This window comes from Dermacentor andersoni, chromosome 4, assembly GCF_023375885.2.
Source record: "Dermacentor andersoni chromosome 4, qqDerAnde1_hic_scaffold, whole genome shotgun sequence".
NCBI lineage: Eukaryota > Metazoa > Arthropoda > Arachnida > Ixodida > Ixodidae > Dermacentor > Dermacentor andersoni.
The window spans coordinates 5,842,862-5,869,771 of record NC_092817.1 but is presented as its reverse complement, the minus strand read 5'-3'; the positions used below and the strand labels follow the sequence as shown (position 1 = coordinate 5,869,771).

At 46.9% G+C, this 26,910-nt stretch overlaps 1 protein-coding gene across 2 annotated transcripts in view; it reads right to left on the bottom strand.

The window, feature by feature from the left end:
• The window catches only part of LOC126535749 (uncharacterized), a 338,961-nt gene that overhangs the window by 277,182 nt on the left and 34,869 nt on the right, over positions 1-26,910 (bottom strand). For both annotated transcript variants that reach the window (XM_055073350.2, XM_055073351.2), the window contains exons 2-3: positions 25,891-26,208; positions 7,606-7,758 (exon numbers count right to left, since the gene is read on the bottom strand). In XM_055073350.2, the coding sequence (XP_054929325.1) occupies positions 7,606-7,758; positions 25,891-26,208 (471 nt within the window). The remainder of the gene's footprint in view (positions 1-7,605; positions 7,759-25,890; positions 26,209-26,910) is intronic.

The following is a 26,910-nucleotide window of genomic DNA, read 5'->3' as shown; positions in this document are numbered from 1 at the left end:
ACTTGATTACTAAAACATGCGAAGCAACATGCTACGAGCCAGGTTATTCGCGATTACAATGCCACAGCCTTCGTAAGACCTAGAGTACAAATAAAGAAATCGCGATGCTAGATGAAGTAAACACGACCTCATTGTTGCTATTTAAAAGAAAACTCAATTATATTTGACGTGTGCGGGTAATAGCATTCGCGGTGCTATAGTCACAGGCACTATTCTTCGATGAATGTTTTCATTGCTTTGCCGGTTCCACCCCAAACTCTGTTTTCCTTGTGTTCAAAGCAGTGTATTTCTTTGCAGTCGCGCAGGGCACTCGTAAGACATCAGTTTGTTGCTTGGAGGCGTTCCGCTTTCTATTTACTGGTTTTGCTGTTGTGCGGAGGCGACATAGAGCCAAACCCAGGGTCCGATACTGCACAGTTTGAACAATAACTTGAAGGTCAAAACACAATATTGAAAAAGCTGTCAGAATGGAGAACAAGTTTTCTGTTGAAATAGAAGGACGGAAGGCTCGTATTGTGTAATTAGAAGAAACAATCACAGGTGTAGATGACATTCGTTCTACCCTGGATAACGTCGAGGCACAGCAGCATAAAAATCGGGCGACATTGTCGGCTTTTGGTTCAAAAATTGACGATATTGAGAATCGTCTAAGGCGGGACAATCTACTTTTTATGATTTTGAAGATAGCGATACTGGCCAAAACGCGACTAAATCACGCGAACTTGTCTCAAACCTGCGCCGCACGAAACTGGAACTCAATGCTGTTGGAATTAAGCGCGCTCACCGGATGGGAACCATTCGCGCAGATAAGCCACGCCAAATTATAGTGAAGTTGTCCTCTTTCAAAGAACGCCAATAAGCGTTAAATAATGCACGCAAGTTAAAGGACACGAGCTATATAGCATTTCGGAACATTTTTCACGCGTGGCGAGGAATAAAAGAAATCGTTCATGCAATTTCGCAAAAGAGTATAGGCAAGAAGGTAAAAAAGCAGTACTAAAGTTTGATACCATGTACATAGACAACAAACGCTATCATATTGATAGCGTGACCAACAAAGTGAAGCAGATGTGACCACCAAAACTTAATAAGACAAAAGGAATACTCAGTGGTTTGGTGATAAACTGCAGGAGCATAAGAAATGAAGTCCATTCTTTCCGTATCCTTGTTAGATCAGTTGAGCCATCAATAGTTATTGGCACCTAGCCATGGTTGGACTCGAGCGTCTCGAATTCTGAAGTTTTCCCAGATGGCAATCATTGTTCCAGACGCGATCGAGGATCAAGAGGGGAAGGGGTACTTATTCTTGTTAGCTCAAGCTTATCGTGTGGGCCTCTCGAAGGTTCTACAGCTGATCCTGAGCCTGTTTTTTGCAAAGTGCGGCTATCTAATGGGAAAAGTCTAGTTATTGTACCATATTACCGTCCTTCCGTATCATCATGCGACCAGTTTATTCAGCTGTCTGCTTTCCTTGATTCGCTTGAAAACGATATCATAATACTAGGGGGATATTTTAATCTTCCGCATATAGACTGGTCGTGTGATGACCCTGTAGCGTCGGTCACTGGCCATCTGTATTGTGCATTTTGGAATCTCGTCAGTGATTTACGTTTCAACAGTACATTCGTGATGCATCACGGAACGACGGCATAGGTCATGTACTTGGTTTGCTCTTATGTAATGTGCCGAACATTAAAACGAATGTCAATGTACTTCCCGGCATAAGTGACCATTGTGTTTTACTACTGATATAAATGTTCAATATGTGTCCGTGCCGAAAAAGGAACACAGAAAGATTTACCTGTATAAGAGGGCTGATTTTGGTGCTATAATTTCGGCGTTTGAGTCATATTTTCCTACTTTTGATGCATTACTTGATGAATTGAGCATTGGAGAGTTATGGAAGCTGTTTAAAAACAAGCTTTTTGAATTGCGCGATACATTTGTTCCTACTCATGTTATCTAATCTAAACGGTCACAGAATCAGCCTTGGTTTAATTATCAGCTGCGCACACTAATACAAAAAACTAGGAGAGTTTATCTCAAGTTTCGAAGAGCGAAGTCCCAGAATACTTGGTTAGAGCTTAAATGTTTGAAAAGAAGCTTTCAGGGTCTTGCGGAACAGGCCAAGCATACTTATTTTCAAAACGTTGGTGTGAAGTTGCTCAATGATTCCAAAGAGTTCTGGAGATTACTAGGTGTAACGGCAACAAAAACTATTCTATCCTCCCCCCCCCCCCCCCCCTTAAAGGGCTCTGAACCCATCATTGATGCTGATGAAAACGAAGTGAAACTTTTTAGGAATTTTTTCTTCTCAGTGTTTAGATCAAAGCGTCCTCGCACTGTTACAGTGATCTTCCAAATCGACATTAATCAAATGCCTGAGGTTATGTTTGGTGTAGAAGGTTTGCGTAAATCATCGCAGGAGATGAAGCCGGCGATCGTTTGTGGGCCTAATGACATTTCGGCAGTGATTCTTAAAAACGTTTCTGGAATATTTTTTTTACTTTTCTCAGTTATTTACAAAGTGTTTGTCTGAGTCTCGTTTACCGCGTGATTGGAAGCTGGCACGGGTTGTACCTATTCACAAAGGCGGATCGAGAAGTGCCGCTGAGAACTACAGACTGGTGTCTTTAACAAGTATCACATGCAAGTTAATGGAACACATAATTTATACTTCAATCATGTCGCATATAGTTAAGCACAATATTCTAAGCTCTAGTCAACATGGTTTTCGACAAGCTTTTCATGTTCTACACAGTTAGAATTTTTTCATGATCTGACCTCGGCAAAAGACAAAACCAAAATAATAGACTGCATATTTCTATATTTCAAAAAAGCCTTCGGCGGTCTGCACATGATCTTTTAATCTCGAAACTTAGGGCCTACAAATTGGACAACAGTGTCATAGCTTGGATTGCCGAATAGCTTCCTGCGAGACAGCAGTCTGTGGTGATGAACGGTATTTCTTCTGTATATGTTCCAGTGACCTCAGGTGTTCCTCAGGGATCAGTTTTTGGTCCCTTTTTATTTTTGCTCTTTATTAATGATATTGAAAGGGACCTTACGTCTTCATTTAGGATGTTTGTGGATGACTGGGTCATTTATAGCGTCAGAGGTAACGTAAGTGACATTTCATCATAACAGATTTATTTAGATATTACAGGAACATTGCGCAATACGTGGGAAACGTCACTAAATGTTCAAAAATGTGTTCACATCACCTTTTCAACAAAGAGCGCATTTCAGTCATGCACTTATACCTTGAGTAGTATGGCATTAAAGAAGCTTGACGAATACAAATATTTAGGAATTTTAATGACATCTGACTTAACGTGGTACAGGCACATTACGCATATTAAGGATGAGACGATAGGATCATTGGGATTCCTGCGCCGTAACTTCAGTCAGTTACCGGATAGACTAAAAGAGCACTTGTATTTCACCTATGTTCATAGTTTACTTTATTACGGTTGTATTTGCTGGGATCCGTACACGGCTGATCTCACGGAACAGCTTGAAAGAATGCAGAATAGAGCAGCTATGTTTGTTTTTAATAAGTTTGGTAGAAAATTAAGTATCACAGAAAGTAAAATCAAATTATCGTGGCAGGCATTAAAAGACCGTCGAAAAAATCTCAGGTTGAAATTTTTTCCCGCTGTTTATTGTTCAAAAAGAGTGATTGAGAGAGAAAGATACATTAGGTCGCCTACATATACATTGTTGAGCCGCGACCATGCACTGAAAGTCTGCGAGTTTCCTTTCAGGGGTGACGTCTTTCGGTATTCTTTTTTTGTTTGATCAATAAGAGAATGTAATCCTCTTTCAGTGACGTTGTTAATATTGCAAACAGTGATGCGTTTTATCGCGCTTTATGTAAGTCATCACTTGTTTCTTCCTTTAAATGAAATCCCCCGGCTGTAATGCCCGCATGGGCGATGCAGGCATGTAATAAATAAAATAAATAAACTACTACATTGTGAGTTACTCATGGTGATAATGATTTATCGGAATCCCCTTTGAAATGGGGCGTGGACAACTCGTCACCTCACAGTTAAATAAGACTCCCCCTCTGTGGCTGGATCGAACTGCAGTCTGACCCAACCGCACGAGCCCGACGCCACGGACCTCGCGCCAGCTCGAGACGGGACGCGCGTGACAGCACGGGTGCCCCACCACGGCGCCAGAGACGAAGGAACGAAATGAACATATTGAGAGGATTTGATTGACCGCTTCACATTCGAAGAGTTGCCTTGAATCCGCGTGAACTACGTATTGGCGTTTTCATCTTAAAAAACACCGCATTTACTTCAATCAAAGTTGAAGAAGGTAAGACCTTCGCTAACCTGAATCTGTGTGAGGCACGGCGAGCGTGTGGAATTACAACCGCATTCTTTCCTGCATTGTCATCGAGTTTTTTTTCCTTGTATCCATCATTGCTATTCGATAGCTTATCGCGCACAAATGAAATTAGTGCGCTGGTACAATGCACATCTACAAACCTATCGACATAGTTATTGACACTTTTTTGTGTGATGTCGAGTGCATCAAAAACGATCACGTGACAAAGCCGGCTTGGCATTGGTAGATGGCAATGTTCGTCAAAACTATTTTTGTTTCTTGTTTAATTTTTGGTCCCTACCGCCCTCCCCCCTGAGTATCTTCCTGTATTTATTCCACTGACAAGGGAATAAAACGATAGTTGCAAGTAGCGCTCTGTGGTGTGTGTCTCTTCTGTGTGTCTCGTAAAAATGTTGCGCAATCCAACCTCTAATACACTTTGTTACGCTAGGCCATGGCAGTCTTCGCTGTCGCGAAACGAAAAAAATTGGACTGGGTGGACTGGGCAGGCGCTTTGTTCGTTCCAGGCAGTCTTAAACAACACTGTCCTTTGCTAGATCATTCCAAGTCATCGTGCAAAAATTTAGAATGTGCATGACCACGTTGCGGAACTCCGCGTTTGTTGTCCTCTTGCAACAGAAGCGTGCATCTTCAACTATGGAACAACAGGCTAGCCCTCATAGCAGGCCCCTGAAGCTGTCACCCAGCCGCGACCCTTCTCACGGATGTTCCCGTCTTTCAGCGCCCAATAGTCGTATGAGTCGTATTTTCAAGAGAAAATGTTATTCGAAAATTACGAATGCACAATTTCTGACTCGTACAAAAACTAAGAATTCTTCAATTCGCATGCAAACGTTCGAGCGCTCGCACGCTCTTATTTCGTCTGGCTGTGTGTTCTTCGACCATATTCTCGACGCGAACGCTAAGGATACTAAGTTCTGGGTAAGAATGCGAAGACGAGTGAAGCGTTCTTGTAGTTGGCCTAGTTGGACCGCAGCTTGATCTTGCGGTAGTCAGGGCTTTTTCAGGCATCTATCCTACAGCACAAGTAGAGATCCATACGACACATTTTTTGGCAGCTCTGCATGCTGTGTTGTATTAAGGCGCAGCTTTATTTGCCCCTTCCTTCGACTTTCGCACTGCTGGGGCTGCTGTTGTCCGGCACGTCGCTAACGCCGCACACGTCAGGACGTAGTTGAGACGCACGCCACTAAGGCCGGCCGCGTCGGGACGTGGTCGAGTCGTGGCCATGTCACAAAAAAATGGCAGTGGCTTAGCTCGGCTATGTCAGGATATACGTAGCGGAAGCTAAGGCATAGCATGGTTAGCCTTGGTTAATCTTGACTGCAAGTCCAGGTTAGTCTGGTTACTAGCTATGTTGCGGCGTTTAGCCAGTCGTTCGCTGCGCTGTTCGTCTGTTTCCTGGGCGATTCGCTTCCTCTTAGTCTTGTTCCGATGTCGATTCAAGGCCTCCTCCTGCTTATCAGAATTGTCGCCGTCCATACTGCCGCCTCAACTGTGGTTGCGGCGCACGCAAGCTTTCGTTTTCAATCCTCCGCCATGTTATCAATCATGCGATGCAGATGGCGAAGCCAGCGGAGGCGAGCACAACGACGAGGAACGCGGTGTGACGTCGTACCAAACGGTGGGTGCGGAAAGGCGCGGCGCTGCGCAGCGGCGGAACACCTGTGCCTAGGTGCTACTAGTGGTGCATACGCAGGAGTGACTAGGGAGCGAGAGAGAGAGAGAGAGATAAATATCCGCGGCGAGGCGGGCGTTGTGACGTCATGTGCCTCCTCGGAGCACCGCCACGGCGAAATCGCAAGTTCGCGGCCAGTAAAGCTTTCGCTTTAAAACATGGAAGGCACGTGCTGTCGAAATATTGTTTGATGAGATTTGTTTATGAGCTTTCATTCTCAAATTTCTGAGAAATAGCTGTGTAAAGAATGTAAGACAAGGTATGCGCCACGTGGAGGGCCTGTGCGCTTGTGGTTCAGAATTATTATTCGCGAAGCGACGTCCGCGGCATCGACACCGGCTTTACTGCGATACGAGGCCCTTAGCGCTATCGCGTTAGTATGTGACAGGAGTGTGGCACAAATGAAAGATGACCAGAGAAGCTCCTGTCAAGATTTACGCCGGGTCGCGTGGGCACGATGCCCTGGACGCCTAACTTGGCATGACGCCACACAAATGCTGAGCAGGAGCTGCCGCGCTTGTCTCCATGCCCATCCGCAACACCAACGACAGTGGGGAGAATGTTAGCGAAGGAGTAGAGAGAGAGAGGGGAGGCAGATTTGTGAGCTACAACCCTGAATAGCGCCGAAGCGTGCAATTAGTGCCGACGAGGCGAAGGCTCGCGTAACGCGTTGAGCAGTGCAAGAACAAACACAAGCGGAGCAGGCAAGGTAACATTTCACATCCCGTCGCGACTGTCGTATGCTGTCAGTATATCACCGCCAAATAACGTCAATGAATGGGAACAGCAGACAAAGCTTCGCTTACATCGATTCCCCCAGTGCATGGGATCTGAATTCTTCTGCACAATGCCCTTGTCAATTAGGCTGATCTTAAACCGATCAAATTTGTCTGCACAGCCAGCATTATGGAGAAGTAAACGAAGCATAGCTTCGGTAATCAACGGCACCAAGTGTACCGCGGTAAACTTGAGCATCTCCTGGCCCTTCCAGCTTAATCGTCTTGGCCATCCTCTTGCCCGGCTGACAACTGGTCGCCAACTCGTGTCATGTATGATCTATACCGAGCCAGTGTAAACAGCCTACGTTACACTTCCACACAGGATGAGAGTTTTATGAAAACGCACTCAGACGTCGGATATCATAAAACGCAAGAATATTACAATAACTTCACAAAATGAAATATCCATGCGCATTCGTTGTACCCACTTCTACAATATGAACGAATAACTCCTTCTGAGCGATTAAACAGTTGCCTGGTTGTGAACTTGTGCTTAAATCCAGTGATAATTGTGACGCCTGCTTAAGTGCCATTATTTTAGAAAGCTTCTCCAAAATATGTAAAATGAAATATCAGTCGGTATTTTTACAGAAGTCACAGGGTCAATTTAAAGTGACTCAACTTAAACTCGCGGTTATTATGTACATTCCCGAGAAAAGCGTTGTGTAATAAATAATGTTGCGAGAAGATAAATTAAAGTTTCGCACAAGGTGCCAAGACAAACATGCCGATCGATGCCCAAATCATATCATTTGTTACACTGAATTTGAAATTGCGAATTATTACCTATGCACCTTGTTCCGTTTACCATATAGCCACGTTTGCAGAAGCAGTGTGCGCTTTTTCCATCGAAGCAACAGTAATGGTCGCACCCGCCGACGTCATCTTCGCAGGGGTTTTTTGTTGTTGGTTGGCTGATATGGTGAACAGCTGGTAAACCTGAAAACAGTGAAGAAAGCATTAACCTGTAAATTGACCTGGAAACACTCACACCATGAAGAAAAAGCGAGATAAACTATCAGTGTTTTTCCTTCCTTTGAGCGGAAACCATATGAAATATCTCGAATATAGAGGGTTGCCCCAGCTAACTTTAGCCAGAATTCAAATATATGACGATGCACGCTAAGACGACGCGAACAAATATATGTTGCTGACTATTTATTGTACGGAGTAAGACGTACAATTTTTTGTATTCAGCTTAATTGCATAATTGGTCAAGATTAATGAACAAACTTCCCAAGCAACAAAATTTAGCCAAGAATTCTAATTAGAATGACGTAGAGCGCTTTGCAAAACGTCTGATTAAACAGTTTCTAACTTTCTATCTATTATGTATTAGTGTTTTTCCGCTTATTTCAGATGCCCACATAAAACAAATACCACGGGACTTGCCCGCTTGCGCGTCGTGATTGCAGCCCTTCCAGACGTTTCTCGGACGGACGGTCGGAAAAAAACTTTAATGTGAAAAGGACCTGCGAGGTAGCCAGCCCGGGCTCAGTCCACCCGGGCATTCTGTGCCGTGAGGCGTAGCCTTTCCACCGCTGCCCGGAGCCGCTGGATAGCTTATCATTGGTCGTGTAGTTCCGAGCTAGTCTGAGCGCTTAGCCATCGCCCCTCGAGGAGGTCCAGTTCTATCTTGTCTTCTACATATACGGATCTGATCTGTGTGCACTTCCATAAGATGTGTGCCATGTCTGCGTGTTCGTGCTTGCAGAGCTTGCAGCTCACGTCTGGGTATTGTGTTGAATTTTCTGTTTAAGTGTACTGGGTTTCGGAACGTTCTGGTTTGCAACCTTCTCCAATCTGTTTCTTGAGACCTGTGGAGTGGTTTGTGTGGTTGTGGGTATGCTTCTCTTTGTTTCGTGTAGTGTGTCAGTATGTCGTGGTACGTGACCCGACTGTCCCTGTCCTCTTTTATCGCTTCTTCGTCGTCGTCGCCTCCTCCGTCTTCTCTATCGCCTCCGCCGCAGTCCTTCCCGCTTCCCTGGGGGATTCGAGATGTTGGGCCGTCACTGTCCGTGCCGCGGTGGGTTAGTTTTCGCGTGGCTCGGTGGGCCTTCTCGTTGAGGTTGGGAGGGGCATTCATGGTTACATCTCCCATATGTGCCGGGATCCATTTGAGGTATTTGGTTGTAATTTTGCCGTTCTTAAAGTCTTCTGCTCTGCGGTTCAAGATTTTGGCCGCCTCAGTGGAAACCCAGCCCTTTGTGAAGTTCCTAATAGCCGTCTTGGAGTCGCTGATTATTGTTATGTATTGTTGCCGACCGCTGATTACAGCCAATGCGATTGCCGCTTCTTCCGCTGCCTCCGACGATCTGGTCCTTACGGAGCCCGCAGTCACAGTCTTTCCTTTCGTGCATACGACCGCCATTGCGAAGAGGGAGTTACCTTTGTCAGCGCCGACACCACCATTGTCGTCCCGGTTTCGGGGGTACTGGGCGGCGTCTACGAAGAGCACACCCCCTCCCGCGCGCCATGGTTCTTCAGAATCGTTTTCGTGCGGCATTTTCTCCTCTCGACATTGTGCACGGGGTGCATGTTCTTCCGGATATTTTCTGTGTTTATTGCGGCTCGGACGTCTGGGTGAATCTGCGCCTTGGGGCCGTTCATTCCGTGGTAGTTTATGCCGATCTTTTCCATGATTTCTCTGCCCGCCTTGGTTCCGGAGAGTCTATCGAGTTGCGCTATCCTCTGTGCTTCCGCGATTTCCTCCAGCGTGTTATGTAGCCGAGTTGTAACTTTTCGTTTCTTGTGTAATGGGGGAGACTAAGTGCTGTTCTGTACGCTTTTCTAATGAGCGCGTCGATCTTGTCTTTCTCAGCCTTGTTCCAGTGGACGAACGCCGCCACGTACGCGACGTGGCTGATCGCGAAGGCCTGAACGAGCCTTACGACGTTTCTTTCCTTAATGCCCCTCCTGTTGTTGGAGACTCTCTGTATTAGCCGAATGGTCGCCGTGACTTTCTTTTCCAGGCGTGTTATAGTTTCCGTGTTTGTTCTTCTGGCTTCGATCCAGAAACCTAGCACTCTAATCTTTTGGACCATGCGTATATCCGTGCCTTTATCGTTGTTAATCTGATTCCCATTTTGTGTAGTTCCGCGACGTCTCTGTACGGTTTGCCGATCCTCCTGAGGCGGTAGAGCAGCAGTTCCGATTTCTCCCACGAGCATTCTAGTCCGGTGCCCTCCAGATGACTTTCGATTGCCTCCACTGCCTCTCGAAGTCTGTTCTCCATATCGCCCTCGCTTTCGTCCTTCGTGGTCCAAATCGTAATGTCGTCTGCATAAACGGTGTGATTAATGCCTTCTATTCGCTCCAGTTTTTCCCATAGTCCGATCATGACGAGGTTGAAGAGCATTGGTGACACGACAGATCCTTGCGGTGTGCCAGCGCTGCCCATGTCGACATGGATACTCTCCTCCTCGTCCAGTCTGATTCTGGCTGTTCTTCCCGTAAGGAAATTTCGGTTATAATTATACGTTCGTTTGCCCAGGCCGAGTTGCGCGATTCTGTCGAGGATGGCGGTATGCTTGACCCTGTCGAAGGCCTTCTTTAGATCAAGTCCAAGTATTGCCCTCAAGCCCCGCCCCGTGGTGTCTATGACTTGATCCTTGAGTTGTATCATGGCGTCTTGGGTAGAGAGCCCTCTTCTGAAGCCAATCATGTTGCTGTGATAAAGGTCGTTTGACTCCAGGTAGCCGTTAACTCTACTCAGGCAAGCATGCTCCATCACTTTACCAACGCAGGAAGTAAGAGAGACCGGCCGCATATTCTGTATTTGTAAGGCTTTACCCGGCTTGGAGATGAGGATCACGTCGGACCTCTTCCATTCGTCGGGTATCCCGCCGTTCCGCCAGCACTCGTTGATGTAGTCTGTCAAGCGGCTCGTTGCCTGGTCGTTCAGGTTCCGGAGCATATTGTTGGTCACGTTGTCGGGGGCCGGAGCCGACTTGGTCTTGATGGTCTGCAGGCCCGCCTTGATTTCTTGCTGGGAGAAATCTCTGTCGCGGTCTTCGTTGGGAGAGCCCGAGTAGTTCCGGTGTTTCACGCATGTTTCCTTTGTACTTGTGTCTGAGCTTGGTCATTTCCGCGTTCGCCGCTGTCTTCGTTCTCGACGGGTCGAGCAGGTGCTTGAGGATCTTCCACGTCTTGCCCGTGTGGCTGTTGCCGTCGATGGCGTCGCATACCTCGTCCCAATCCTGATTGCATAACTGGGCGCAGTGTGCTTCGATGTTCTTGTTTACTTCCGCGATATTGCGCCTTAGATTTCTATTGTGCTTTTCCCTTGCAAACTTTCTGGATGGATTTTTTGGCTTGTACGAGGTGCGCGAGCCTGCTCTCCATCCGCGGAGAGTGACCACCACTGTTGTCGTCGTCTTCATGTTCGCGTCGAGCCTCCCAGTCACCCCACTCCATCTCGGTCGTGGCCTTTTTTACGTCTCGTAGCAGCTCTCCGTTCCATCCCTATATGTTTAATATGGGTCCCTGTTCTTTTTCATCTCTGATTTTGCAGAATTTGTCCCAGTCTACTAGCCGGAACTTATGTTTTATTCCCTTCGTGATGCGGGCCTCTCCTAGGGCTATACTGAGTATCCTGTGATCGCTCCCCAGGTCCTCGAAGGTGTACTCTCAGGCGATTCCCCCGGCTCTCCTTCATAGCGTTCGGTCTGGTGTAGTGTCCCTATGGGGGCCCGCACTCACTCTGGTGTGTGAGGCCGGCTCGTTGAGAAGGGTGAGGCAGGCCTTTTCTATGAGGTCGGCCAGATCGTTTCCCTTCTTGGATGAGTGTCCATATCCCCACTGCGTGTGTGGAGCGTTGAAGTCCTCTCCGATGACGAGCCTGTTGTCGTCCGCGATGGTCATCGTTTCGGTAATTAAATCTTCGAAATTGTGTTTTAGGCCCTTCTTGGACGGGCTGCTATAGCCCTTCAGGACGAAAGTGCTGCTTCTCATCTTGCTGCGTGGCACGACTTCTATGAGGATGTGGCTAATGTCCGTAATTTTTCTCATAATTCGCGGGATCGCCACCAGTCCTTTTTTGACTAATGTGGTCACGACTATGTCCCTCCCCGTCCCTTTTGTGCGTTGTTTGTGGGTGGCGTACCCGGAAATTTTGGCGTGGTCGAATGTTTCTTGGAGAATGATTACGTCGGGTTTTTTTTTTCTTTTTGCGGTCATTTTAACGTATTGTGTCGTCGTTGCCTTTTTGTTTGAGAAGCTGCGGCAGTTCCACAGCCAGATGACGAGTGTTGCCTTTTTGGTGCCCACCATCTTTACGAGATCTTCTTCTCCAGCTTTGCGATCCGCCTGTTGTACTTTAGGACCTGCGCCTTCCTCTCTGCCTCGCTGTCACTAATGCGCGCCGCCAGCATCTCGAACATTTTCTCCATTTTGTCCGAGAGCTTGTTGAGCATGTCCTCAAGGCCGTCAGCATTTTTTTGTGCTAGGTCGGGGTCTCTTGACCTCCTGTACGGAAGCGACCTGTTCGTTGGTCTTGGTCTCCGGGATTTTTAAGCTTCGCTCCCATTTGGTGTGCTACATCTGCTAACATATCCACTTCCTCCTCCAGGGCATCGGTGGATGGGGTGGAGATGGAGGCGAAGGTGGCTGACCGGGGCGACGATTGTGTCTGCATTTTGGTTAGTATTTCATTAAGTGTTTTCTGTAGTTCGTCAATTCTTTTGGCTGATTCGCTGTTTTTTTTTTGCCTTTTCTAGCTCCTGTCTGAGTCGCTCGTTTTCCGTTCGATATTCCTTCACGCGTTCCTCTGTGTTCGTACTTGCCCCTATTGGTACTGGTATTGCCAGACCTTCCCGATTCGCGATTGGTCACTACGTCTGATTGCTGATGTCGTGTGTTCTCGTACAATTTGTACGTTTCTCGTACAAATGAGCATAACATCTAGCAGTGTGTGCTGCCGCTTAAGAGGCGGCAGGGCAGTGACGCAGCCATTGGCTGTGCGATTTACGCCACCAATGAGCGGTTCGTGATAGCGATCAGCAGGCGCAGGGCAGCACACCCGGCTAAATGCTACGTTCCTTTGTACGCGGAATGGATACAACAACGTATCGCACTACAACTTTCTAATTGGAATTTTTCGCCTAACTTTGTTGCTTCCGAAGTTGGTTAAATATCATCATCGTCATCGTCGTCATCGGCATCGTCAGCCTATTTATGTCCACTGCAGGACCAAGGCCTCTCCCTGCGATCTCTAATTAACCCTGTCCTAGGCCAACCGATTCCAACTAGCACCCGCACATTTTCTAATTTCGTCGCACCACCTAGTCTTCTGCCGTCATCTACTGCGCTTGCCTTCTCTTGGTACCCATTCTGTCACCCTAATGGTCCAACGGTTATCTAATCTGCGCATTACATGACCTGCCCAACGCCATTTTTTTCTCCTAATGTCTATTAGCTTATCGTCTATACCAGTTTGCTCTCTGATCCAAACCACTCTCTTTCTGTCTCTTAAAGTTATGCCTAGCATTCCTCGTTCCATCGCTTTCTGGGCGGTCTTTAACTTGTTCTCAAGCTTCTTTGTCAGTCTCCAACTCTCAGCGCCATATGTCAGCACCGGTAGAAATCACTGATTTTATACTTTCCTTTTCAATGATGACGCTAAGCTCCCAGTCAGGAGCTCACGATGTCTGCCGTATGCGATCCAACTCATTTTCATTCTTCTGTGAATTTCCTTCTCATGGTCAGGGTTTCCTGTGATTAGATGACTCAGGTAAACATACTCCTTCACAGACTCTATAGGCTGACTTGCGATCTTGAACTCTTGTTTTCTTGCCCAGTTATTTATCATTATCTTTGTCTTCTGCATATTAATCTTCAGCCCCACTCGTATACTCTCCCTGTTAAGGTCCTCAGTCATTTGCTGTAACTCGACCGCAGTGTTGCTGAATAGAACAATGTCATCGGCCAACCGAAGGTTGCTGAGGTATTCGCCGTCGATCCTTACTCCTAAACCTTTCTAGTTTAATACCTTGAATACTTCTTCCAAGCACGCAGTGAATAGCATTGGAGAGATTGTGCCTCCTTGTCTGACCCCTTTCTTTATAGGTATTTTCCTACTTTTCTTGTGTAGAATTAAGGTGGCTGTGGAATCTCTGCATATATTTTCCAGGTTATTTACGTAAGCGGTCTGTACGCCTTGATTACGCATGGCCTCTATGACTGCTGGTATCTCTACTGAATAAAATGTTTTTTTGTAATATTTAAAAGACACATAGAGAGGCTTATTGTAGTCTCCGGATTTCTCGTTAACCTGATTAATGATATCGATGTGATCCATTGTAGAAAATCCTTTCCTGAAGCCAGCCTGTTCCCTTGGTTGACTAAAGTCCAATGTTGCCCTTATTCTATTGGAGATTATTTTGGTAAATATTTTATATAATACTGAGAGTAAGCTAATGGGCCTATAATTTTTCAGTTATATAACGTCGCCCTTTTTGTGGATTATTATAATGTTTGTATTCTTCCAGATTTCTGGGACCGTTGCAGTCGATAGACACTTCGTATAGAGAGCCGCCAGTTTTCCTAGCATTATGTCTCCTCCATCTTTGATTAAATCGACTGTTATTCCGTCCTCTCCTCCCGCTTTTCCCCGTTTAATGCCTTGCAAGGCCCTTCTGACCTCCTCTCTAGTTATACGAGGAGTTTCTGTATACTGTTCACTATTTTTTTCGTATAGAGTACTCCTGAGTCCTCTGGGTACTGAAAAGGTCAGATAAAGGTCTGGGTACCTTCGAGATTTCTGATGATATTACCCTGCTTATCTTTCAGTGCATACATCTTGGCTTTTCCTAGGTTAAATAAGCTTGACAAATTATTCAATTAAGCAGAATACAAAAAATAGTGTGAATTACTCCATACAATAGTCAGCAACATGCATTTGATCGCGTCGTCTTAAGTGCATAGGCATATTATTGCGATAGCAATTATATGGGCACTGCAGGCGCATTTCTGCCGCCGCCGTCGCCGTCGCCGTGAGGTTCGGTATGAGTGAAAGCGTGTGAGGATGGGCTGGCGGTTGAGGATGGGCTCGCGCACGCGGTTCAACTTCGCGTGCGCGAGCGAGGAACGAGGCCCGGATGTGTGCCCTCTCGTGTGGCGCGCGAGGCATGGGGGTGAGGCGAGCGAGGAGGGGAGTTCTCCGGCGGCTGCTACGGTGCGTCGCTGTCCTCCTCTCCCGCCGCGGAGCGTTGGACGCGGTCGCCGAGTCAGCACGGATCCACATCTGCTCCTCGAAGTTTTCACCCTATCAAGGGAACCTTCTTCGATAGGACTCCAAACTTGTGTTAGGAAAACGTCTCAAAGTACCCACCTTTAGGTGAGACGAACTTTTCATCGTTTCTGCGCAATTAATGAAGGAACTTTGCCGGCTTAGCCGGCCGCCGGCCACTAAGCCTAGTCCTTGGCTGGACGCTACCTCAACACCACCGACGCCACACGCGTTCGCGGGCTTCTGAAGCATGGAAATCGAGCAAGCAGCGGCGTCCGCTACGACACTCGGCCACTGGCGCACCGCAGGGACAACGCCGCGCCAGCAAGAAACCACCACTGTGATTGTTAAATTCCTTGCCGCAATCGACGTCGGTACCCTCGGCAACGCTATCCGCTCGGTGGCAGGACTCAACACAGTGGAACGTAGCAACATATACTTCGAAATCCGCACCACACAAAGCCTGGTGGCCGTTGACACCTATCGTCGATCTGCTGCCGATAAGCCCGCGGAACTAAAGAGCATCACTATCAACGGTGCAGCTTACGAGACAAACACCTGCGTGGCCGCTGATCCTATGAACGCACGCGGCGTCATACATGGGTTACCCGCCTCGGCCTCCGACGGAGAGCTGTAGAGTATTGTGGAAGTAGAACAAGCGATACTCCTGACAATTCACCGAATAGGCTCGTCCAACAACGTGATGGTGACACTACCCATACCACAACATATGCAGCCACACAAACACGAAGCTCGCCGCTCCAAGTTAGTCAACGAGTAAATAAGGAATACCCACTACCAGACACTACGTATTATTATACGGACGCTAGTCACTCGGAGGGTAGATGTCCAACTGCAGAAGTCGGCCCTGACTACGAGCATGTAAACGCACACATAGGAATCCCCGACCCATCCGACGCGGAGGCTCTTGCTATTCTCGAAGCAGTCACCCGGCCTCATCATCCTACCCAACGCATCTTTATTCGCACCGACAGCCAAGATGCGCGCCGCATGTTTCGTGACAACTTGCTACCTGAGCATATACACAGCCTACTTCAATGGCACTTGGATGCACACCCTTCGCTCTGTGTTACCTTGCAGTGGATACCTGGGCACCAAGGCACGAGGGGGAACTCCCGAGCTCATGAGCCCACCCGCCTAGTTAGTTTTGCGGGTCCCCCGTGCCTATGGACAACCGAATTTAACCCAAAGAAACACAGAAAGACTTCGCACAAGGAGCGCACATCACTTCTAAAGAAACTTCGCGCCAATGCCGTCGCCTTTATTACTCCTCCTGCTAACCTCTCGCGAGAAGACAGCGCTATTCTCCGAACACTACAAACAAACTCAATAGTGACTCCTCTTTTCTGTCACTATATTCAAGGCCTAGCTGGGCCACCAAAATGCCCTAACTGCATGGAATATCAGTCCCTATGTGAGGGCAATGCCTATGGCATGGGAATATCAGGGAATATCCCTGAGTGTGAGCCCTCACACTCAAACCAATCTGCAGTCAGCCCTCTCCACCATTCCTACTAACATTCAGCTACGGTCATGGACGGACTGGCTCACTGCACCATTCCATGCAAGTAACATGCTCCTGTCGGTGCTTATCCAGCACGTCAGAGACGTGTTGTGTGAGGACTGGTAGCTGACCAGCCAGGGGTGAGCGCCGGACGCTGGCGTAAAAATAAAGGTTTTCTCTCTCTCTCTCTCTGTCGCCCGCCGCTCCGTACAGAGTGGAGACAACCACGGCGTCTACTACAGCGTTAACCACGCCAGTCGCGGACGCCATAGTAGACGCCCTTGGCGGACGCCGTAGGGACGCGCTGCCAGCGCTCGTGTGTTTTGAAAGCGATCTGCGACGTGGCTAAAGTGCGCGCCCGCGCAGGCCTCAAGTTCAAAGCGATCTGCTATGTTTTGCAAAGTGCGCGTAGTGCCGGTAGCGGCGTATGCGCTGTGCTTTCGACGTTTCGTTCGCGCTGAAGCGAGGCATGTACAATGGTCAATTCGCGTGCTGCTGCAGCGTTTCCACACCATAATTTTCACAACGAGGTTCCAAACTCATCGAACGAGATGTGTTCATGTGGACCTGTACGTGCGTGACACCAGTGCTGATTAACTTAGTTAAAACATGTTGGCGGGCTAGTTGGTTTGAATTCATGATAGAATGTGTAAGCACGATTGAACGAGGACGTAGAAAGAAACAGACACACAAAGGAACGCTGTCTCCGTGTGTATGTTTCTTTCTACGTCTTCGTTGAGTCACGCATAAACATCCTATTATTGGTAATTTAGTTAGTCAGCGAATGCTTACAAGTTTATAGAGCCGATAACACTATTATCCTTAATTCATACAGCTATCTACTAATTTGGTATCGCAATCGGTGCTTCGCCTTTCGGGCGGAACTGCGGATGTTTTTTAAACTCTGGCTGCAGTAAGCTGCGACACTATCTATTCTGCACTGAAGCCTCGCTCGAATGCTCTTCAAAGCACAATGAAGGCACGTCGTTGTTATCAATCAGAAGCGTAGCAATTTGGGCGAGTTGGTATGCCATGACTTTTTCTTTAGGCTTGTAGCGCAGTGGCGTTGGGACCGAAGTTCGCGGTGGAATCTAGCAAACCATCGGAAGAGATGCTGTCACTGGTGAGGCAGATTTACAAGTTCGCAACGGCAGAGGATGTTTCACGCGTTATTTCCGAAGGTGTAGGGGCCATATCCCGCTCAAGACAGGCACCTCCGAAGGTTCCTTTCAGACGTGTAGCTAACTATCTGTGTGACAATTCGATTCTCGTGTTACCGGCAGATAAAGAAGGCGGGTTCTGTGTACTCTCGGAAGGTAATTTTCATGCAAGAGCTGATCAGGCAATTTGCGCCGTTTTTAAACGACAGGATTTCTTTAAAATGAAGCCATCATGTCTGCGATGAGATTGCCTGTCGCTGCTGCTTTGTATTTCGGGGCTGCGGCCGAGTCAAGCTGTTTATGACAGCTTTTTCTGCAGCTCCCTCTGTCTCTGCTTCTTGAGGCAGAAATAAAATTATTATTAAATTATTATTATTATATAGAATACACTGTCCTTAAGTAAGGCAAAAGCTAAGGTAAGAAACTTTGCAGGGAAGGTAACTTGGACAAAATGTTCAAAAACATTGCCAACAGCAAACTAGATCACCTAGAGGTGTTTTTTAGCGCGAAGACGCACAAACCTGACGTCCCTTTGAGGGTTATTGCTTCAGAAAAGGACACGTGGCAGAAGTCTGTCGCACTGTTTCTGCAAGCCAAGCTAGCCGTTTTACCCGTGAACGACCCGTTTTTAATACGTCACTCTGATGAAGTGATTAACTTCTTGAAGGACAACTCCGATCGAGGCTTTCAAGTCTTCTTCGTCGATGTGAAGGACCTGCACTATTCTATTCCTCACGATGACCTGCTGTCAGCTATTTCACAGACAATTGATGAATTTGGTGTCACCCGTTTTCAGAATAACGCTGGGCTGTCTAGTCATCACTTTTTAAAATTTTCGAGCTTTTATATGTCTTCAAGTTTCATTACATGGAATGACACCTAGATGTCACCATGTCAGTGAACCTTCCTCAGAGTAATGTTTTAAAATATTTCGTTATGTGGACGACTTTTTCTTTTGTATTCAGTGTTCTCCGGCTGACCTTCAGACTGAGGTTGCCATTGTAGTGCCAATAGTCAAAGAATGCCTTGCGCCCATTGACGTTACTTACGAGCTCCCACAGGATCACACGATCCGGTTTTTGGATCTGCGCTTAGCTTGTTCCGACATGCACACGTGTTGGTACTATGAACCTCGTGCTAACAAACCACTTCTTCCGTTTCATTCTGCACATTCTACGTTGGTCAAGAGAGGCATTGCTAACCTGTGCCTAAATAAGGCTTTGAAAAAGTCGTGCCACCTCAGTGCGAACGGCTTTCGCAGACTGGTTATCCCGTGTCTACAAGTGTCAGTAGCAGAACGGATTCTAAGAGAGCTTAGAAAAGACAACCAGCACGAAGATAATCTTGCAACTACTCTGGGTAGGACTAGCATCATTCCTTATATTCACACCGTCTCACATAATCTTAAGAAAATCGCCAAGCGAGCGAATATTCGCGTAGTGCTTTCTGCCCCTAACAAGCTTATGAGGATTTGCAAGCTCAGTAATCCGAATAAGGAGGCGCCTCCAAGCTGTGATAAGAATCACAAAAGGAAGTTCGTTAATTGCACAGATTGTGTTGCTTATTGTTCTCCACTGAAGTGTGGAAAACTTTACGTTGGTCAAACTGGTCGATGTCTGAATGACAGGCTGCGCGAACATGGTTACAATGCTAAGAATTGTATTACAGCTGGGGGGTTTCTTGCGCAGCACTGCAAAATGTGTAATTGCGAACATGTCTTAGAGGAATGCGTCATTCTAGGTCGTAGTCGTAATCAGCTCACAAAAGAAATCATCGAAGCAAAGGCTATCATAGGTCTAGGCCATGCATGTGTAAGCTCACTTTCATTATCGTTATCAAACAATGAATTGGCATATCTCCGACTGCCGCCACAGGCTGTCTGAATTTGTTTTCACATGGTTGCTATCGGTTTTGTTGCTTGGTTTGTGTAATCTCTTAATGTCACACGGTTCGCCGAGTGTATAAGTGTCAGGAAATAAACCATCAGTTGGATGTTAGCGCTCACTTTGTTCTCTGTTCCCTTTGATTACCCCTTCCACCTTCTTTTTGATCTTTCTGAGCTGCGCTATAACCCTAAAGAATGTTATCAATCCGAATTGTTTTCGACATACTAATGATGTAAAAAGGGACGTCAAGGACAGGTAGGAACAGAGGAATAACTTTCAAGGGATGATTCGTGTGTGCGTGTGTGCGCGTGTGTGTGTGTGTGTGTGTGTGTGTGTGCGTGTGCGTGTGCGTGTGCGTGTGCGTGTGTGTGTGTGTGTGTGTGTGTGTGTGTGTGTGTGTGTGTGTGTGTGTGTGTGTGTGTGTGTGTGGACGTCCATGTTCGTCCCACACACACACAAACACACACACACACAATGGCAGCAAGTCATAAAACACTGTCACTCGTCCGGCATGCCACCACGGTGGGTTCAGTGGGCTGCCTCCAGTGGCCGAGTTTTCGGCGCGATCTTAACCATGGTTTAGCGCGCTAAAGGCACCGCCTGGGGCATCAAGCAAGGGAAATGGAAGAATACATTATCCTAGGAAATGACAAAATAAACGATCGTGTGCAAAAAAGAGGTGAGGCGTGTAGACAGGACACAAGAGTAGAGAAGTGGACAACACGAACGCAATGTTCACTTGTCTACTCTTGTGTCCTGTCTGCACGTCTCACCTCTTTTTTGCATAATGAATCCTTACCAACTAGCTCAGCTTTCAGTCGTTGTAAAAGATCGGGATGTGACCACTGGACATATGGCGCTTTGCAATAATAGAAAATGGACACAATGTCCTGGGCTCCACAAATACTGCATTGACGCCGCAATAACTTTCTGGAGGCAGGTTTCATGTTAGGCAATTTCTCAACGACGTGCTCAGTTTTTAGGGTAACCACGCGCCGCTTTCATTAAAGCCGATTCAAATTTTAAGCGTACTTTTCTTTTGTTCTGTGTGTGTTTAAGTTTGTTGTTGTCCTGACTAACAATAGTTTTATTTGAATATTTCAGTCTCGCACATTGGAAAGGAAATGTTTCCCTTGCGTAGCCAAAAAGAAACCTTTCCTAACTGGGTAACCGGGTTCACGAGCACCGGTAGACCTACACCATGGCGTCCCAAAAACATACAGCGACATCCTGAGCCACTGCAGACTGGGTAGGAGGAACTACTCATCCCCGCATCCCAAGCCGACTAGAGAAGAGGCGGTGATCTTCCGTAAAATAAAGACCGGCACATTCCCGCACGGCACCCTGCTGCACACCATGTATCTTTCGATCTACACTTATAAGTGTGCCTTCTGCTCTGCCCCCAATACTTTCTACCACAAGGTATGGGAGTGTGGGCACGACCCATCGACACCACAGAAAACCGGACCAACCGTCGAGCATTGGGAGGCCCCGCTGACAAGCCCCAGCCCTGAAGACCAGCATTGTCTGGAGAACACGGCCAAGCTATTGGCTCAGGTCCTCGGCATCCTGGACTATGGACGCCGTCCACCTGGGACAGCTCCACCATCAGCTCATTTTTACAAATAAACTTTATTCCTCCTAGTCGTCCTAACTCGTACAGATAAGCATTTGAAGGACAAGTCGCTCACTCTGTTACCGGCAGATAAAAAGGTAGGTTTCACGGTTATGCGTAAATTGACGTATCAAGGGAAAGAAACGGAGGCTGTCTTTGATACCAAAGATGAAAGTTCGCTGGAAAAAGTAAAGTCTAACGCAAAAAAAGCTGGGCAAGAGGTTTAATCTGGAAGGCCTGGCCCAGTTGATGAAAACAAGGGAATTAGAAGCATATTCTCAGCGAGAACTCATAAATGGGATTGCCCCTTCCAAGTCATCATCTCAGAGAATGAAACCTGACAGAAATGCTTAGCATTGTTCATGCAAAGGTATCCAAAGTTGTTGCCAGTCAATGCTCTATTTTTGGTAAATAAGTCGGAACAAGTGCTCGATTTCTTCAAAGACAAGCAGAATGAAAACCTTTCCCAATTCGCTATTGACTGTAAAAGATCTTTATAATTCCCTTCCTCAGACCGAATTAATGTCGTGTGGCCGAAGGCATTGTTAGAATGAAAGTGGTTCAATTCGAAAATACTGCCGGGGTATCATGTGAGCAGTTCATTGAGCTCCATTTCTTTTATATCAACTCGACTTATGCGACGTGGAGTAGGAACAATGTGAGACAAGAAAATTGCATATTTATAGGATCACGCATCGCTCAGTGCTGGAGTGACATATTTCTAGTAAAGCGTTACTAAGCCCTTGACGAGCATTTGAATCACACGGATGTTCTTGCTGTGTTTAGATTCGTAGACGACTATTTAATTGTGACCAAAAACGAAGCTAACAATTATGACTTGGTGGTTTCAGAAACGCTAGCCATGTTCAGGTCGGACGTATTTCCTCCAGCACTGACGCATGAAGTGCTTAAAGACAACTTCATAAGATTTTTAGACTTCGGGTTCCATTTCTCGTTAGGAGGTGCGTGGTAGTGCTACAAACGTAGATGCAATAAGCCTGTACGCACATCCGCTCACGTCTGTGCACTCGAAAATGGTAAAACGCGCCGTGATAAGCTCGTGTTTGCAAAATTGACGGACGAATTTCTTGTCAGCATAATCTTGAAACAAGCTTGTGGGCTCTGGCTAAACGTCTAAGTAAGTCAGGCTATACTCTGAGCCTGTTGACCGCCGTAGCTAAAATGTGAGTACGATGTATAAGGCAAACTTCTGAGAGGGGACCAACAGTACTAAAGCGAAGAATTGGTGGCCGTATTTTCTTCATACACGTACACCATTTCTCATAATCGGCTAAGGATAGAGAGCAAGTCCGGAGTAGTCGTAATTTTTTCCGTTCCCGGACGGTTGCAAGGTCTTTGCAAAAAAATTAAAGGAGTACTGATACACAAATTCGAAGTCGAGTTAACGTGTGAGATCGATTTATGTGGGCACACAGACATCGTCTGCAAAATATTGTCACGTGGTAGTGGTACACGTGCACATATGAACGGCGAATATAGCTTAGAATATATTTAAAGTAAATGTTAAAGTTCGCGCAGTCAACGGCAAAACGTAGCACCTCGCGACATCGATATTAGGGAAGGAATGTAAACAAACCAGAAAACACACCGTCACGAGTTTGCGCTGCCATCGGAGCGAGCCCTGCGAGCGAGTTTCTCTCCGCTCCGATAGCCCAGATCTTTTTTTCGCCGCGGACGGCAGCACGTAAAATCGGCTGAAATTTGTTTCCGACACGAAATAACTCAGACTAGAGTGACCTCGAACGTTTGCATGTCATAAAACGTTGCACGAAATAGTAAATCATTGGCGTGATTTCGACTCGCAAGCGGTCAGCGCAGCCGCCGCCGAAATCATCTGTGCGAAGTGGCTCGCCTGGCTAACGTGTTTTCTCATCGCTACCAACGGCGTCGGGGAAAATTAATTGTATTGTCACTTATAAGCGAGATAAATGTACCAACGATGATTGTGTTGACGAATATAGGTGCTTTATTACGAGCTGCGAACGGATCGCATGTGCCGTCGGCCTCGGATCCGACGGCCAACGAGCTAGGCCTATGCCGTTTCCTATCGATCGCCAGCTCGCCTGGCTTGCCGGTTCGCTACCGTTGGCCTCGATGAGCGGCAGAAGTGGTCCGAGTTCGTGCGCGCCGCTGGACGCTGTTACGGTTAGTCTGTAACACCTCGGGCAAAAAGGATGCTCCAAGACCATGCCTAATCGAAACGAAGAATGGATTCCTATTTGCTATGGTTGTCTCGAGTGGTTGCCGGTCTGGCAGGCGCCCCGCAGTGATGACAGGCTTTTTTGTGTGTGCGACTCCAAGGGGGCACCCTTCCCGCGAACTGTCCGACTCTAGGGGAGACCGTTTCCGCGAAACAAACAGGGCCCGCGGGTTGCCGCCAGAGGAGGCAAGCTCGGTCGTGCAACGTCACCTGGGAGAAAGGATCAGCAGCCCATCCCCGACCAGACTCAGTGCATGTCACGTGACGTTGACGTGAGCAAGATCCCGCCTACGATTTTAGTGGGCCTATTTAGGGGACCCCGCAATGTACTTTTTCAATTCATTCATTCTCTTTTTCTGATCCTTCATCAACCAATGAATAAACAGAGCAAGTTCCGCATTAGAAATCGTATCGTCCTTGCGTGGTCGTCACGGCCTATCGGACGCCTGCAGCCCGCCGGCAACGCCATGCTATCCAACAGTAACGCTGGTCGAGGTTCGAGAAACAGGCACCACAACAACGCTTAGAAAGGACCCCGTTGAATAGCAGTCAGATTTGCTCATTGCGAGCGTACCTGGTATAAACAAAACCCGCCGAGCTCAGGGCTGTCCAATGACCTTCCACCAAGACTACGTACCCCCAAGCCTGATGCCGTGGCGACTTTTAGCCCGCCTTGTGTCCTCCTCCGGAATATGCTTCATTCAAAAAGCGCTCTCGACGAATGGTTTGTACTACTTGTAGCAGTGCGTACGCATATTGATAGCTGTCGCTGGCCGCACTTTCCGAGTCGCTGCTTTGTAGCGGATCCAATCAAAAGTGGTTAGCCACGTCTAATACAGCGGCAACTCCCGCCTGCAGGAAATAGTCGCCGCTGGAGGACGAAAACGAGGACGACGATGATGGCGAGGACATCGCAAAGCACGTGCAGACGTAGCGGACGAACTAGCAACACGAAGCTCGCGTGCCGGCGAGCACGCTGGCGTGCGTACGTCACAGTTTTGTGCGATCACGTGCCCGGTTGTGTTTACATTCTTTCTTTGGCCAGCTTCTTGCTTTCTGAAACCGAAACTTGAACTGGTCGCTACAAACAAGACGCCAAGTAATTACATGTCGTGCTCTGCTGCAAAATGATGTTTCGTGCCGTGATTACTGGGTAATTAGCTACTCACTGCAGCGGTAAAACCAAGATGGGAAATTTTTGTGTCAGTACTCCTTTAGTGCGCAGCGGAGAGAGAGGCCTGGTAGTGTCATAAAACACCGTGGAAAACACGTGAATTCCATTCAAGGCGCTGTATATTCTACATCTTTGCCATTTAGGCACGCGTACTTAGGTAAAACAGGCCGGTGCCTTAACCAGAAGGTTAAGGAACACCAGTACAACGTCGAAAAAGCGGTGCCAGGCCATCTAGGAATCCAGTGCCGAGACTGCGGCTGTGTCCCAGTCTACAACAACACGACCATTCTAAGGCCCAAGGCAGAACAACACGTGAGATTGTTGAAGCGTATGAAATCTAGAAAACGACAGAAAAAATGTATGAGGCTTCTGTTACTGAGCTTATCGGATAAATAAATAACGTTTCTAAAACTATCGCCTTGAAATTACCAGGTGCGATGTGATTACATTAACCATACGTGTGGGTTCTTTACTGTATCTTTATATGTTTGTCTCCTTGGTTTTATTTTAGATCACCTCTCATTGTATAAATAACCCATGCGATCAAATAAAACGTTTAGTGGAAAGCTGGCGCTATGTATGTGATTCTTGGTCCCTGTCGTATCGCGTTGCTCCGTGCCTATTATAGCTCCAGCTACTCGCTCACTCTCATTCTTTCGTGTTCTCAATCTCCCAGTAGACGACGATTCGTGCTAAAGCCAGCTCTATACTTCTTTCCTTTTGGTGAAGCTTCAGCCAGCACAATATTTTTTGCAGCTGCGCCTGTACAGCCGCAGCTTTGCAGCCACTCTTCAGGCGATGTTGCAGTACAGTGGGTGACGTCACCGTAGTGGAAGGGAAAAGTGGCGCTACTGCAGCGTAACGCCCGCGCTTTCCTTCAGGCAGGTGTAGACCACGTAATGCATCGAGAAATACTTCGTCAGAATCAATGCCACTGCCCGGTGCGCTTATTCGTTTAGCACTCAAAAATCCGTAGAGCAGAACTTTTTGTGAAACCTTGCTTTGACTTTAGTCGCTTGGGCAGTGTCTATATTTACATTACAACGTGAATATTACGTGATTCTTCCGACATTTAGAGCTTGCAATTAGGTGTTTGATAGACGTGCCATCGTTGAGACCACATGTGTCATAGGTACATGAATGACCAGACTAAAACATGTGGCAGTTGGAAGTATAAAAGCAGCACCTTGCGCTCTAGTATACCTGTCACGTAGCTTACCAGCGTATATAAACGAAAGTATGGCTATGAAGCTTTTTACTCACCTTTGGAATCTAGGCAGTGTGGAGGTGGCTGTGCCCACTTGCCGTCTTTGCAAGCAATCACCATATATTCCTTTCCGTTGCCGTAGCCAAACTTGCACTGGTATGTCACGTAGTCCGGTCTTTCTCTCAAGATAATTACCCTTCCTTCGCCAATTAGTGGTGCGATTCGGCAATTCTGGCTGTTTTGAGAGCCTTGTCGAGGCACAGATCCCCTCTTCACTTCAACACTGCAGTTACCTTTGTTGCCGTAAGAGCAGGGCGTCATTGGATATGGCTGAAAGGGCGGCATAACTTCGGTAGAAACTCCCGGCTCAGATCCTGCAGGAATGGGAAAGAAATAGAAATAACACATCAGTAAAAGTACCTTTCTTTCTCCATATTACTGTAAAAGTAACTATACTGCGCGAGCGTTCAACAGGATACATTGACATACACTTGTGCCATCCATGAAATTAATGTGGTTAATGCACCGAGAAAGTTTCCGCTACCGTAGGCGTCTTTTTCTAGATATGTTAATCTGTGCTTTTATTGCCCTATGACAGCTCGTATAATATAGAATAATGATATATATAGTAATATATTATATATATAATAATATATTATATTTATATATATATATATATATATATATATATATATATATATTATATATTATTATGCAGGGCTGACACAGCTCTGCCTCCCTCACAATCTGAACAAAAGAAGTTGATTATCTTCGTGACTGACACTTATCCTTGTTTTTCTATTCTTTATGTCGCCTTCATTATGTATTTATAATGTTACGTAGGAAGACGCAGACGGAAAGCTATGTACAAGTATATTTACAAGAAAATACGCTGCGCTTGGCCAAGAGGCAACAGCCCCCGCTATCTTCTCCTCGCCATCATCGTCTTCACAATGCTCGCCTTTTCGAGATCGCACATATTGTTCCGTAGCACTACCCCCGGCTGAAGAAGCGCCGTCCTGGAGCGACTAAAAATCGGACTCGGAAGCAGCGTAGCAGGTCTTGAGCCTACTGAC